Genomic DNA, 15,037 nt, shown 5'->3' with positions numbered 1-15,037 from the left:
GGATTAGATGGATTTGGGGGGAAATAAATGAATTTTGTTTTTAGATATATTGAGTTTGAGATTCCAAAGGACATCCTGTACAAAATGTCCAATAGTCATTGGTGAAGTAGGGCTGAATCTTAAGAGAGAGACTAGGGTTGAATATATAGATCTGGGAGTCATCTGTATAGAGATAATAATCAAATATCTGGGAACTTATGAGGTCACCAAGTGATAAAATATAAAAAAGAGAACACAGGATAGAAGTTTAGGTTACTACTGCAGCTAAAGGGCATAATATGAATGGTGAACCTGCTAAAGAGGTGGAAAAATGGGCAGAAATGCAGGAGGTAAGTTAGGAGAGAGGATTATTATGAAAACCTAGCGATAGTAGACTATCCAGGTGCCAAGAATGGTCAATGATGGTTTAGAAAAGTCAAGAAGAATGAGAATTGAAAAATGGCCATGGGATCTGGCAATTTAAAGACCACTGGTAACTTTTGGGGAAAGCAGCATCATTTTGATGAAAAGATTAGAAAGGAAAGGGCAAAGGATTGGGAAGTAAATTAAAGAAGTAGAGGAAAAAAGATAACTCACTGAGCGTAGTGGAGGGAGAAGATACATATTCAAAAGTGAAAGTGATTAAGAAAACAAAAGCAGTAGGAAAAATAAAATAAAAATGATTCTGCAAATTTTCATTTGCTGATGACATCTGATAGGTAGATTTCTTGGTTGATTGTAACAATAAAAGTGATGGTCAAGGCTGAGAGTGATGAAACTGAAGGGTATTAAAGAATAATGAGTTATCTTGCAATTTTCACCTTTGTGTGGAACTGCTGCCAATGTCCTTTCTAAATTGTTTAGACATTCCCATTTTAAAAGACAGGGGAATGAACTAAATTGTACTGCTTAAGATCCTAACTCCGTGATTTTATATTATCATCACATCAAATGTTAAATTTCTTCAGGCAAAGACTTATGAACTGATGCCGAGTAGACTAAGCCAAACCAGGAAAACAATACACACATTTATTATAACAGTGTAAATGAATGAATAACAGCAACAACAAAAATCTGGAGTTGAATGGTATATGATTACAATGACTAAGCTTGTCCTTGAAGGAGAAAAGAGAAAATGCACCTGCCTCTCTTATTTGCAAAGTGGCTGTGGAACATTACATGTACTATTAGACTTGGTTGATTTGTGATTAGTTTTAACTGAGCTGCTTTTTTTTCTTTTTCTTATTTTTTCTTTGCTACTAAAAGACACAAAAGATAATTGGAAACTAAGGTAATAGAAAAAATATACACAAAGTAAATATTTTAAAATTTAAATATCTGTAGGGCAGGAATAGTCTTTGGTTCATGTAGTGTCTAGCATAAATACATGGGCACAGTATAAGTATAAGAGAAAAAAAAAGATAATATTATTTACAATGGCATTAGAATAATTTTGGTCAATGTCTTGGAAAGTAATAAGCTTAAATTCATAGGCTTATATCTGAAAGAGAAATAAAACATGTAGAAAAAATAAGGAGATCAGTCATTACATAGACTATCTTTTAAAAATCATTTCTTTTAGAAAATATACTAATAGAAAACAACTTTTAGAGTCTAGTCTATTTATAAAATAGACAAGAAAAATAATTTATTTTATATTTGAAGTCACTTATCATCATGCAAAGTAATACTTCTGTATAATTCTTTTTGTCACCTCTCTGGCTGATTGAAACTTTTATGCAGAAAGTAATAGATCTAGATATCTGAATCCACCTAATCCTTAACAATGGGGTAGTATCAGATAGCTGCTACCATCTCTTGGTTACCATAGCACATGACTAACTCCCTTCTAAAGACAGTCCAGTGCTTGCTCAGAGTGGGAGAATTATCAGCAGCAGATGAGAGCTGCCATCCCTCACAGTTCTAGCTTAGTGGAAGGACTCCTACACCGAACAGGCACTCCTTATGATCTTAGTGCTATCTTTAATCCCTATCCAACTGGACTTCATTTTGGACCCAAGAATTACTTCTTCAAGATTATGGTCAGGACAGAAAATGCAGCTCTATAAAGCTGAATTAAAATTGAACCAAGCAACATACTCAAACTATTACAGTGGCTGAAAATGAAAGGGAACAGTGGAGTGGAAATGGACTCTCTGGCTTCAGTTATCTGACTGGGGTCCCTTTTGATTGAAGATAACTAGAAGATATTTGCACTAATACCTCTTTGAAGCTACAAAAATGTTTAGGTCTTCTTTGACGCTTATTGGGCACTGCTTTGTGCTTTCAGATTGTTTATGCTGTCATTAGTTATTAAATATAAATATTTCATGTCTGACATGTGCTCCAGTCAACTACTTGACAAAGTTTTTATATGCTGAGACTCGTGAGGCTTTCTACTTTCTGGTAAAAAGCAGGAGGTATGGAAGTTGACCACCTTGTCCCATTTTAGACCAAGTGGCTGAAGGGGAGACGTCTAGGAGTCACCAAGAGAGGGAAGCAGCACACCATGTTTAGAAAGATTCATTCCATCTTTCACTCCAATACCCAGAGAAAGTCTCTGACTGATGAAAGCCCATATTACGATGGAACCAGCTCAACTGTAAGGCTGATCCGCAGTAGCTCTGTGTATGTAGTAGGAGGCAATGGGGAGAAATTCAGTGAGTCCTTAAAAAAATACAAAAGTACCACCAGTATCGATACCAGCATGTACTACCAGCAGAATGAAGAGGATCAAGCATGGACCTACTGCCGGACTCAGGATTGTTTACAGTACTTACAGGACCTGTTAGCCTTGAGGAAAAAATATCTCAACAGCCTCAATGAACTGAAGGCTAGTCGCACCCATGGGATTTCTTCAACTTCTTCCAAATCTTCTAAGGGAGGGAAAAAACCTTTTGCCCCATTACCTCTTAAGGAACATAAGGTAGGCACAACTGCATCATCATGGTAGATAAGACTCTTCCCAATTAGTTAGCATAATTTTCTCTAGTATTGTTCATTTTCTCTACTTACTTAATTTCTCAATTTCCTTTTTCCCAATCTAAGGAATGAGAGTTATAATCATCTTTATTTTTTAATACTGGAGAAGCAAGACTGATAATTGCATCTACATAATATCTGACATTCATATGAAAAATAAGAATTCAGATAAAATCAGACAGATATTTGTCATGATACAAACTGAGGTAGAGTGTTAACTTCAGGCCTTTTCTTTAATTCAAGTGTTTTGATGGTATTTTCATGGACACTGAGATAGTCAGTGACTCACATAACATCCCAGAGTCAGTACAGAGAAAAGAGAGAATTCAAGTGCAGAAGATACCAATAATTATTAGAATGCCTCGAATTTATCCACTTTTCTGTTTTGTTAAAGATGGTCTTCATAAACTTTGTTTTACTTTGCTCTTAGAAAATTCTTGGTAGGTAGTGCAGGTGTAATCCCCATTTTATGAGGATATGGAGAATAAAAGAGATTCTAGATTACATGGCTTCTATTGCATCACCTCTTTCAGCACTCACATATTCAATTTTGTAGACTTGAAACATCATACATGTGGATTTGAATCCTATTATTGTATATTATTTTGCATTTTAATTTCTTTCATTCCAGTGATTAAACTAAAAACCACTCTGGGGCAGTTCTTGTATTTTCTACTTTGTAACTCCCTACGATAATGTACACACAGTGAACACTTAATGAATGTTGAATAGCTGATTGACTGACTGCCAAAACTCAGGTGTGGTGGGTAAGTCTAACTAATTTAATCTGTCTGTATTTAGCTCCAAAGATGAACAGTTCAATGAATGTTTTGAAGACTCTTAAAAGAGGCCAGTAGGTCCCTTCACACTTGTACAAGAAAAAGGAGGATGACTAACTGTATTCTCCTGGGATGCCATACTTGCTATAGCATTATAGCTGTACCATGCTAGAATGGAAAGAATCCACTTTAGAGTCTAAGGACCATCATACTTCTGGGGCTAACTTTGTAACATTGGGAAATTTACTCAATTTCATTGCTCTAAGATTCCTCCTTTGTTAAGTAGTAGTATTGGATTATAAAGACTCAGAAACCTATTTTGGCTCTGATCCAATGATCTCCCTTCCAGAAAGAATTGATTGATATTGTCAATGATGATAAATATCAATATATTGCCCAGAGTGAATTCCCTTCTTCCTTTTTCTCACATTCTTCTGTGCCTTTGAAGGGAAATAGATAGGAGTAGGGGCTATGGTAAGGGTATAAGAATATGCCCATATACAGGAACATTTGGGGAATGGAATGAACTTTGGAAACTTTTGAAGTCTTCCAGAAATTATCTTCCTTCCTTCCATATCAATTGTCTGTTGAGAAGCAGTTTTTACGGACCAAAGATTGCAGGGGAGGCAATTTGTGCTTCATGATGCTCCTTGTAGAACCTTTTTAGATAATGAACTTCTTGAGGTCAGAAAAAAATGGCATTATTTAATTTTTTTTGTTCCCAGTATGTAACACAATGCCTTGCATGTAGCAATAGATGTTTAATAAATGTTTGTTGAACTGAATTATGTTAACTGCTTAGGAGTAGCTACTTGTCTCATTTTCTTTTCTAGATTGTAAACTATTTGGTATTGGACCCTATCTTACTCATCATTAAGTCATGCATTATACCAAGTTTAGGTCTTTGCAAATAGGAGGGGACCAATAAATTTTGAATCAGGATTAATTCTTTTGAGTGCATTATTTTACCACTGTTCTTTTCAAGATTCATTAGCAGATTCTTTTACTTAGTGTTCTATGGGGAAAACTGTCAATGGCCTGAGGTGCTTGTCTATAACTATTTTAAAAAGGATTTCTCAATGAGTAAATCAAGATCACAGATTCTGAGGAGGAATTTCCTGCCTATCTAAGATTCAATACCATTTAATTAAAATATTTATTTAGAATGAACTGTATTGAGAACACTGGGTTCAAGAGGGTGCTTGATGCAATCCCTTCCCTCATGGAACTTACAATCAACTTATACAAATAATTACAATACAAAATAGTGCATGGACGAGCACATTGTAAAGGATAAACAATATGGTAATAGTTCTTTTGGAACATGTGGCACTGGCATCCCTCAGTATTTCAGGGAGAATAATAACATGCAGTAGTTATGGAAACTGTACACCTGCATATTTTGCCAAAAAATTATTTGATGTCTGTTCAATTTTATGACAAAAGTATATTTAAACATGCATATAGCAATGGCAACTTATCAAATTTATTTCTCTTTCTGATTCTTAGGATTCTCTACATATCTACACATACTTGCACATATATTATACTCCTTTTCAGGATGTGGCATTTGACTAGAAAACACATTTTTAAAAAAATTATGGCACTTTGGTTCTGATTTTTTTCATATAGCATACTCCATTTTGTACTTTTCTTATTTCTACACATTCTTAGCTTTTGTAGCATTGCTTGGAGAGTCACCTTCACGTTGGTGTGCCATGTTCTCCCTCACCTAATTCCAATCCATCTGTTCCTTAACAGTTGAACATTTAGACTATTTCCAGTTTTTCCACTATTGCAAATAATATAGTTTTTTAAAAAAGTTTTTTTTCTTTTAAGGTTATTTCTTTGGGGGGGGGGATATTCCCAATATTAGGATCACAGGGACAGTTGCATATTTTGTAAAATGGCTGGTGACTTGTAAACAAATGTACAAAAGCGATTTTATGAACAATTCAGTATATGCTATGCCAAATACTATCACTTTAATTTTCTGCACCTAGCTGAGAGAAGGGGTTTCAGTTTAGGGGTTCAATGTAATTCAGTTAAACAAACATTAAGTATTCACCATGAGCCAAGCACTGGACATAAGATATCAGATATAAAAAGATTAAAAAATGAAATGTTTCTTGTTTTCAAAAAGTTTATAGTCTTGTGACTTGGACACATGTAAATATAATTTTTAAAAAGCTATCTTAAGACTCAAGCTGAGGCTGGAAGGAAGGCAAGAGTTCTGAATAATGCAGATGAAGAGAGAATGCATTCAAAGCAGAGGTAATGATGACCTTTGAGAATGTATGAGAATGAGATGCCAGGAATGGAGAAGTGGTATTTAGTATGAAGTCATCTGAAAATATTGACATCATCCAAGAGTAATAATTCATTAATGAATTTCTAAATCCTTTAACTAATTAATTAAACTTTCGGGATTCCTAAGAAAATGGACCTTTGAATCAATAGGTCACAATTCAGAGAATGTATTAGTACAGTTCTGAAACAAGAAAGAAAGAGAGAAGGAAGGAAGGAAGGAAGAAGGAAGGAAGAAAGGGAGAAGAAGGAAGGAAGAAAGGGAGAAGAAGGAAGGAAGGAAGGAAAGGAGGGAAGGAGGGAAAGAGGAAGGAAGGGAAGAAGGGAAGAAAGGAAGGAAGGAAAGGAAAGACAGAGAAAGGAAAGGAGAAAGAGAGGGAAGGAGGAAGGAAGGGAAGGAGGGAAGAAAGGAAGAAGAAAGGAAGAAAATAGATATTTATTAGGGATCAGTTAAGTGTCATTCATTTTGCTAAGTGCCTTACAAATATATCATTTGATTCTTACAACAACCCTGAAAGATAAGTACTATTATTTTACATTTTTTACATTATATAAAATATTACATATTTTACCATTTTACAGTTGAGGAAACTGGGGCAAACAGGTAAAGTGACTTACTTAAGATCACATAGCTGATAAGTGTCTAAGACTGAATCTAAATTCTAGTTTTCTGTCTCCACACCTAATGCTCTATTCATTGTTCCACATAACTGCACTTGTCTTAACAAGGGATATTGCTAAGATATCTGAGGATCATAAGGGTATTGATTTCTTGAAAAAAGGAGGTGAGGATTACCACAAAGAAACTAAATGAAAACTTGAGGTAAATTCTATTCATTCATTCATTCATTTTTTACAGTTTTCCTTACAGCCCTACTTCTCTCCCTTTCTTCCTTTCCCTGTTTTCCTCCCTTCTCTTTCCTCCCTCTTTCCCTTTCTCCCTATCTGCCTCTTTCTCTGCCTCCCTCCTTCCTTCCTTCCTTCCTTCCTTCCTTCCTTCCTTCCTTCCTTCCTTCCTTCCTTCCTTCCTTCCTTCCTTCCTTCCTTCCTTCCTTCCTTCCTTCCTTCCTTCCTTCCTTCCTTCCTTCCTTCCTTCCTTCCTTCCTTCCAAATTCCTTATTTTAAATGATAAAATCCAATTGACCATCTGCTATGAGTCATACCATGTTGCATATGAGAAATGAGGAATGAAAAGGCTTCATCTACCTTAGTGATGGATTAAAGTATCATCGATGCTTTTTGCTTTTATGTCATGATAATTTTTGAGCATTCCTCTCACCAAGCACCCACCAACAAGCCAAAGAAAAATAAATTAAGGAAAATTCAATCAGTACAGACTTAGCTGATGTCATTTACAATATTTCAACCCCTTCTTTAAGGAAACAGAGGGGTGTTCTTTCCAATCTCTTCTTTGGGAGGGGTGTTCTTTCCAATCTCTTCTTTGAAAACAAGATAGCTCACCATAATTACACATGGCTCATTTCATTTTATTTCTCTTTATCTTTATGTTATTTTTGTCATTGGGCATATATCATTTTCTAGGTTCTGTTTACTTCATTCTGCTTCAGTTCAGACAGATCTTCCCATGTCTTTTGGAATTTCTCGTATTTGTCATTTCTTCTTTTGCAATAATATTTCAGTACATTCATATATCACAATTTTTAGCCATTCCCACAATTAATGGGTATCCACTTTATTACTATTTCTTTAATAATCAATGAATTCCTGCTATGAATGTTTTGTCCCAGACTCTTTAAACTTGATTTGTTTAGCCAGCATGATCCCATTCTTTGCCTTTCTCTCATGTGATTGAGTTAGTCTATGAGCAATATTTTTTTCAAAGTTTACTCCATGCAAATCATAAAGCTGTATACTGTGGGATAGTTCTGTAGGAAGGCCACTCTGCTTATCCATGGAATATACAGCAGAATCATTAGCATTTACCTTATGATCATTCCAGCAGTTACACCATTGTCCCTCTTCCTTCTCTTTATTTTTGCTTCTAAGGAACCAAATTACAGCACTAATAACTGGCATCATCTTCCCTTTTTTGGGGAAAAAAATCTGATTAAATTGTTTAAGGGAGTGAGAAGGTTTTTTCCCCTCCTTCCTATTTCTTGAAAGATATATGACAAGCATCTTTCTCTCCATCAGTTCATTACTTCTTTAAAAACTCATCTTTTTCAGAAAGCTTTCCCTGATTATTTCTATCCAATTTTGATTATTTCTCTGACTCCTCATAGTCCTTGTATTTGCATTTATGATGTTTGGCATGTGTTGATTGGAAAATATTTTAAAGTTATAATGTATTCCCAACTAGATCATCCAGAACCATCTGGTAACCCCTCTGATAGGGAATATGTATATACAGGATATCCCAAAAGCCTTTGTGTAGTTTCAAGATATTAAATATTTAAACTGCACTAAGACTTTTGGGAAACTCCGTATATACGTCAATATTTAATAAATTCTTGATTTTATCATTGTGAGTTTTTCTCCTAGCCATGAAGATTTATAATATTTCCTGGATATCTGCTCATCTTTGTTTTGCCCAAATTTCATAAACATATTTATGTGTATATATACACATGCATGTATACATATATACATATATATGAGATATGTTTATGTGCCTACCTACTATAGATGTATAAACCATATAGTTGACCAGATAGCGTATGTGTATATATTTTATATGTGCATACACACATAGATACATATAGTATATATATGATCTATAATGTTTATATGTGTACTGTGTAGTATACTCTATTATATATAGGTTGATAGATATATACATATATTGTTCATTCACAATAAACCTATAGCTTTTATGTATATGCATGTACATTACAATATTTGACTACATATTGCCACATATAGTATATATCACATGTTTTTGTTCAATCATTTGAGTTTGGTGTGACTCTTAGTGATGTCATTTGGAGTTTTCTTGGTAAAGATAGTAGACAGGTTTAACATTTCCTTCTCCAGTTCCTTTTATAAATGAAGAAACTGAGGTAAACAGGGTTAAGTGACTTGCCCAGCATCATACAACTTGTAAGTTCCTGAGACTGGCTTTGAACTCAGGAACATGAGTCTTCCTGACTCTAGGCCCAGCAGTGCATTATCTAGCTGCCCCTTATATACCATGTTATCAAAGCTTTTTAAATTGTGGGTTACAATTCCATATGACATCACAAATATACATGGGAGTTGTGTGAAAAATTTGTTAACAGGTCTCTGAATGCTCTGCATCCTGCAGTAGCAAATATTCTGTCAAGATTTAATTCTTTAGGTAAAGATAGACAAGCACATCCATCTTAGTATGCACATTTGCTTTTATCTTTAATAAATGGTAAAATTATATATATATGTATATATATACACACCAAAGAACTGTTTTAAAATAAATTTATGATTTGTTATTGATAAATGTTGGATTTGTATAGCTATTTTATATACCCATGTAAGGGGTCACAAATGGAAAAAGTTTAAAAAGCCCTACTATATATGAAATGTATTACATATCGTATAATATATGGTATATATGTGGATAGTACACACATACACACATGCTACAGATGTGTAATATGCATATGTGTGTTTTTGTTTTTGATCCATATTTATGAGTTCATTGGTAAAGAATATTCTTGGTATGCAAATTCTTTCATCTGATGCAACTCATTAATTTATCAGCAACTCACTTTCATAGAAGATATTTAAGAGTTAATTGATTTTTTTGGAGTCAGCTATTACAAGAAGAGAAGTAGGACTTGGAACACAGACCTTTCTAATTTGACTCAGTGATATTTTTGTGAAAGACAATTTGTAAATGATGAGAAAAACATGAAAATAAATAGCATGAGGAGCAGCAAGATGGTACAGTAAACATAGCACTGGCCCTGGAGTCAGGAGGACCCCAGTTTCAGACACTGTGTGACCCTAGGCAAGTCCTTAATTTCAATTGCCTCAAAATAAAGGAAGAAAAGAAAAATTAGGACTTATATATTTTAAAAAATGTTTTACCAGGTAAGTAATGAGGTTAAGTAGTAGAATTTAAGGAGTCACAAGGGAATACCACAATGAGCCTTTTGTAAGCATTCAGAACAATGCAGAGTGTGGTAGCAGGAAGAGCTCAAGGCTGAAATTAGAAGGCCTAAAATGTCATGTGCAAGCAAGTCACTGTCCCTCTGGCTTCATTTTCCTTATTTGTAAAATGAGGCAATTATTTAGATTTTTTGTTTGTTTTAAAATTTTCTTTTTAAAAATTTTTTTATTAATTTTATAATTGTAACGGTTTTTTTGACAGTACATATACATAGGTAATTTTTTTAACAACATTATCCCTTGTACTCCCTTCTATTCCGAGTTTTTCCCCTCCTTCCCTCCACCCGCTCCCCTAATTGGCAGGCATTCCCATACATATTAAATATCTTATAGTATATCCTAGGTACAATACATATGTGCAAAAACGAAATTTGTTGTTGTTGTTGCAAAGGAAGAATTGTATTCGGAAGCTAAAAATAATCTGGGAAGAAAAACAAAGAATAAAAAACAAAAAAAAGGCTCACAGTTTACTCTCATTTCCCAGTGTTCCTTTTCTGGGTGTAGCTGATTCTGTCTATCATTGATCAATTGGAATTGGATTAGCTCCTCTCTATGTTGAAGATATCCACTTCCATCAGAATACATCCTCATACAGTATCATTGTTGAAGTATATAATGATCTCCTAATTCTGCTCATTTCACTCAGCATCAGTTGATGTAAGTCTCTCCAAGCCTCTCTGTATTCTTCCTGTTGGTCATTTCTTACAGAACAATAATATTCCTTAACCTTCATATACCATAATTTACCCAACCATTCTCCAATTGATGGACATCCATTCATTTTCCAGTTTCTAGCCACTACAAAAAGGGCTGCCACAAACATTTTGGCACATACAGATCCCTTTCCCTTCTTTAGTATTTCCTTGGGATATAAGCCCAGTAGTAGTATGGCTGGGTCAAAGGGTATGCACAGTTTGATAACTTTTTGGGCATAATTCCAGATTGCTCTCCAGAATGGTTGGATTCTTTCACATCTCCACCAACAATGCACCAGTGTCCCAGTTTTCCCACATCCCCTCCAACATTCCTCATTATTTGTTCCTGTCATCTTAGCCAATCTGACAGGTGTGTAGAGATATCTCAGAGTTGTCTTTATTTGCATTTCTCTGATCAATAATGATTTGGAACACTCTTTCATATGAGTAGAAATAGTTTTAATTTCATCATCTGAAAATTGTCTGTTTATATCCTTTGACCATTTTTCAGTTGGAGAATGGCTTGATTTCTTATAGTCAATTCTCTGTATATTTTGGAGATGAGGCCTTTATCAGAACCTTTAACTGTAAAAATGTTTTCCCAATTTGTTACTTCCCTTCTAATCTTGTTTACATTAGTTTTGTTTGTGCAAAAGCTTTTTAATTTGATGTAATCAACATTTTCTATTTTGTGATCAATAATGATCTCTAGTTATCCTTTGGACACAAATTCCTTCCTCCTCCACAAGTCTGAGAGGTAAACCATCCTATGTTCCTCTAATTTATTTATGATCTCGTTCTTTATGCATTTTGATCTAATTTTAGTATGTGGTGTTAAATGTGGGTCCATGCCTAGTTTCTGCCACACTAATTTCCAGTTTTCCCAGCAGTTTTTGTCAAATAATGAATTCTTATACCAAAAGTTGGGATCTTTGGGTTTGTCAAACACTAGATTGCTATTTTTATTCACTATCTTGTCCTGTGAACCTAACCTATTCCACTGATCAACTAGTCTATTTCTTAGCCAATACCAAATAGTTTTAGTGACTGTTGCTTTATAATATAGTTCTAGATCAGGTACAGCTAGACCACCTTCATTTAATTTTTTTTCATTACTTCCCTTGAAATTCTCAACCTTTTGTTGTTCCATATGAATTCTGTTGTTATTTTTTCTAGGTCATTAAAATAGTTTTTTGGGAGTCTGATTGGTATAGCACTAAATAAATAGATTAGTTTAGGGAGTATTGTCATCTTAACTATATTCGCTCGGCCTATCCAAGAACACTCAATATCTTTCCAATTATTTAAATCTGACTTTATTTTTGTGGCAAGTGTTTTGTAATTATGCTCATATAATTCCTGACTTTCCTTTGGTAGATATATTCCCAAATATTTTATACTACTGACCGTTATTTTGAATGGAATTTCTCTTTGTATCTCTTGCTGTTGGATTGTGTTGGTAATGTATAAAAATAATGAGGATTTATGTGGATTTATTTTGTATCCTGCAACTTTGCTAAAGTTCTGAATTATTTGTAATAGCTTTTTAGCAGAGTCTTTGGGGTTCTCTAAGTATACCATCATGTCATCTGCAAAGAGTGATAGTTTGATTTCCTCATTTCCTACTCTAATTCCTTAAATCTCTTTCTCCGCTCTTATTGCCGAGGCTAGCATTTCTAGTACTATTTTGAATAGTAATGGTGATAGTGGGCAACCTTGTTTCATTCCTGATCTTACAGGGAAAGGTTCCAGTTTATCGCCATTACATATGATGTTTACTGACGGTTTTAAATATATGCTCCTTATTATTTTAAGGAATAGTCCATTTATTCCTATATTCTCAAGCGTTTTTAGTAGCAATGGATGTTGGATTTGATCAAATGCTTTTTCTGCATCTATTGAGATGATCATATGTTATTAATTTTATTATTAATATGGTCAATTATACTAATAGTTTTCCTAATATTAAACCAGCCCTACATTCCTGGTATAAATCCTACTTGATCTTAGTGTATTATCCTGGGGATGATTTTCTGAAGTCTTTTTGCTAATATCTTATTTAAGATTTTAGCATCAATATTCATTAGGGAGATTGGTCTATAGTTTTCTTTCTGTTTTCAATATACCTGGTTTAGGTATCAGTACTATGTTTGTGTCATAAAAGGAATTTGGTAGGACTCCTTCAATCCCTGTTTTTTCAAATAGTTTATATAGCATTGGAGTTAGTTGTTCTTTAAATGTTTGGTAGAATTCACATGTAAATCCATCTGGTCCTGGGGATTTTTTCTTAGGGAGTTGGTTAATAGCTTGTTCTATTTCCTTTTCTGAAATGGGACTATTTAGACTACTTACTTCTTCCTCTGTTAATATGGGCAAGCTATATTTTTGAAGATATTCTTCCATTTCATTTAAGTTATCAAATTTATTGGTATAAAGTTGAGCAAAGTAGCTCCTAACTATTGTTCTAATTTCCTCTTCATTAGTGGTGAGTTCACCCTTTTCATTTTCAAGACTAACAATTTGCTTTTTCTCTTTCCTTTTTTTAAACCAGATTTACTAAAGGTTTGTCTATTTTGTTGGTTTTTTCATAGAACCAACTCTTAGTTTTATTAATTAATTCAATATATTTTTTTTTAACTTTCAATTTTATTAATCTCACCTTTTACTTTTAGAATTTCAAGTTTCGTGTTTGTCTGGGGTTTTTTAATTTTTTCCTTTTCTAGCAATTTTAGTTGTAAGCCCAATTTGTTGACCCTCTCTTTCTCTATTTTATGCAAGTAGGCCTCTAGAGATATAAAACTTCTCCTTATTTCAGCTTTGGCTGTATCCCACACATTTTGGTATGATGTCTCATTATTGTCATTTTCTTGGGTGAAGTTATTAATTATGTCTATGATTTGCTGTTTTACCCAATCATTCTTTAGTATAAGATTATTTAGTTTCCAATTATTTTTTGGTCTATTTTCCCCTAGCTTTTTAATTAAATGTAATTTTAATTGCATTGTGGTCTGAAAAGGATGCATTTACTATTTCTGCCTTACTGCATTTGATTTTGAGGTTTTTATGCCCTAGTATATGATAAATTTTTGTATAGGTTCCATGAATTGCTGAGAAGAAAGTACACTCCTTTCTGTCTCCATTTAGCTTTCGCCAAAGATCTATCTTTTCAAACTTTTCTAGTATTCTATTTACCTCTTTGACTTCTTTCTTATTTATTTTGTGGTTTGATTTATCTAATTCTGAGAGTGCAAGGTTGAGATCTCCCACTTATAGTTTTGCTGTCTCTTTCTTTTTGCTGCTCTCTTAATTTCTCTTTTAAGAATTTAGATGTTGCACCACTTGGTGCATATATGTTTAATAATGATACTGCTTCATTATTGATGCTACCCTTTAGCAGGATATAATGTCCTTCCTTATCTCTTTTAATTAGATCAATTTTTGTTTTTGCTTGATCTGAGATGAGGATGGCTACCCCTGCTTTTTTTTGGCTTCACCTGAAGCATAGTAGATTCTGCTCCACCCTTTTACTTTTATTCTGAATGTATCACCCTGTTTCAGGTGTATTTCCTGTAAACAACATATAGTAGGATTCTGACTTTTAATCCAGTCTGCTAACTGCTTCCTCTTTATGAGGGAGTTTACCCCATTCACATTTATGGTTAGAATGACTAATTCTATATTGCTTGCCATCCTGTTAACCCCTGCTTATGCTTTTCTCCTTTCCTTCCCTCCTACTCCCCTACCCAGTATTAAACTTGTGAACACCACTTGATTTTCACAGCTCTCCGTTTTTAGTAGCCTTCCCCCACCTTAAAGTTCCTCTTCCTATTTTACTCCTTTTTCTCACAATTTCTGTATTGCCTTCCCTTTAGCTTACTCCTTCCCTCTCACTTTTCAATGAAGTGGAAGAAGTTTCACCATAAATCAAATATGTCTATTGATACACACTATGTTCATCTCCCTCCTTTCTTTCTCTCAGATATAATAGGTTACCTTTGCCTCTTCATGAGATGTAGTACCACCACTATACTCTTTTTTATGATATAATTTTCTTTCCACCTCTAGTTTCTAGGACAAATTATACATGTGTTCTTTACATATCTTTATGGGAGAAATATAGTTCTCAAGATTTCTTTTTACCTTTTTAGAAATCTCTTGAGTTCTGTATTTGAAGATCAAACATTT

At 34.0% G+C, this 15,037-nt stretch overlaps 1 protein-coding gene across 1 annotated transcript in view; it reads left to right on the top strand.

Annotated features, from left to right (window-relative positions):
• The first annotated feature begins 2,488 nt into the window (after positions 1-2,488).
• Positions 2,489-15,037, top strand: part of C3H13orf42 (chromosome 3 C13orf42 homolog) — a 30,419-nt gene continuing 17,870 nt past the window's right edge. The window contains exon 1 of the mRNA XM_074297495.1: positions 2,489-2,905. Coding sequence (XP_074153596.1) covers positions 2,489-2,905 — 417 coding nt within the window. The remainder of the gene's footprint in view (positions 2,906-15,037) is intronic.

The sequence above is a fragment of the Sminthopsis crassicaudata genome, chromosome 3, assembly GCF_048593235.1.
Source record: "Sminthopsis crassicaudata isolate SCR6 chromosome 3, ASM4859323v1, whole genome shotgun sequence".
Lineage (NCBI taxonomy): Eukaryota > Metazoa > Chordata > Mammalia > Dasyuromorphia > Dasyuridae > Sminthopsis > Sminthopsis crassicaudata.
This window is presented reverse-complemented; position numbering and strand designations above follow the sequence as displayed.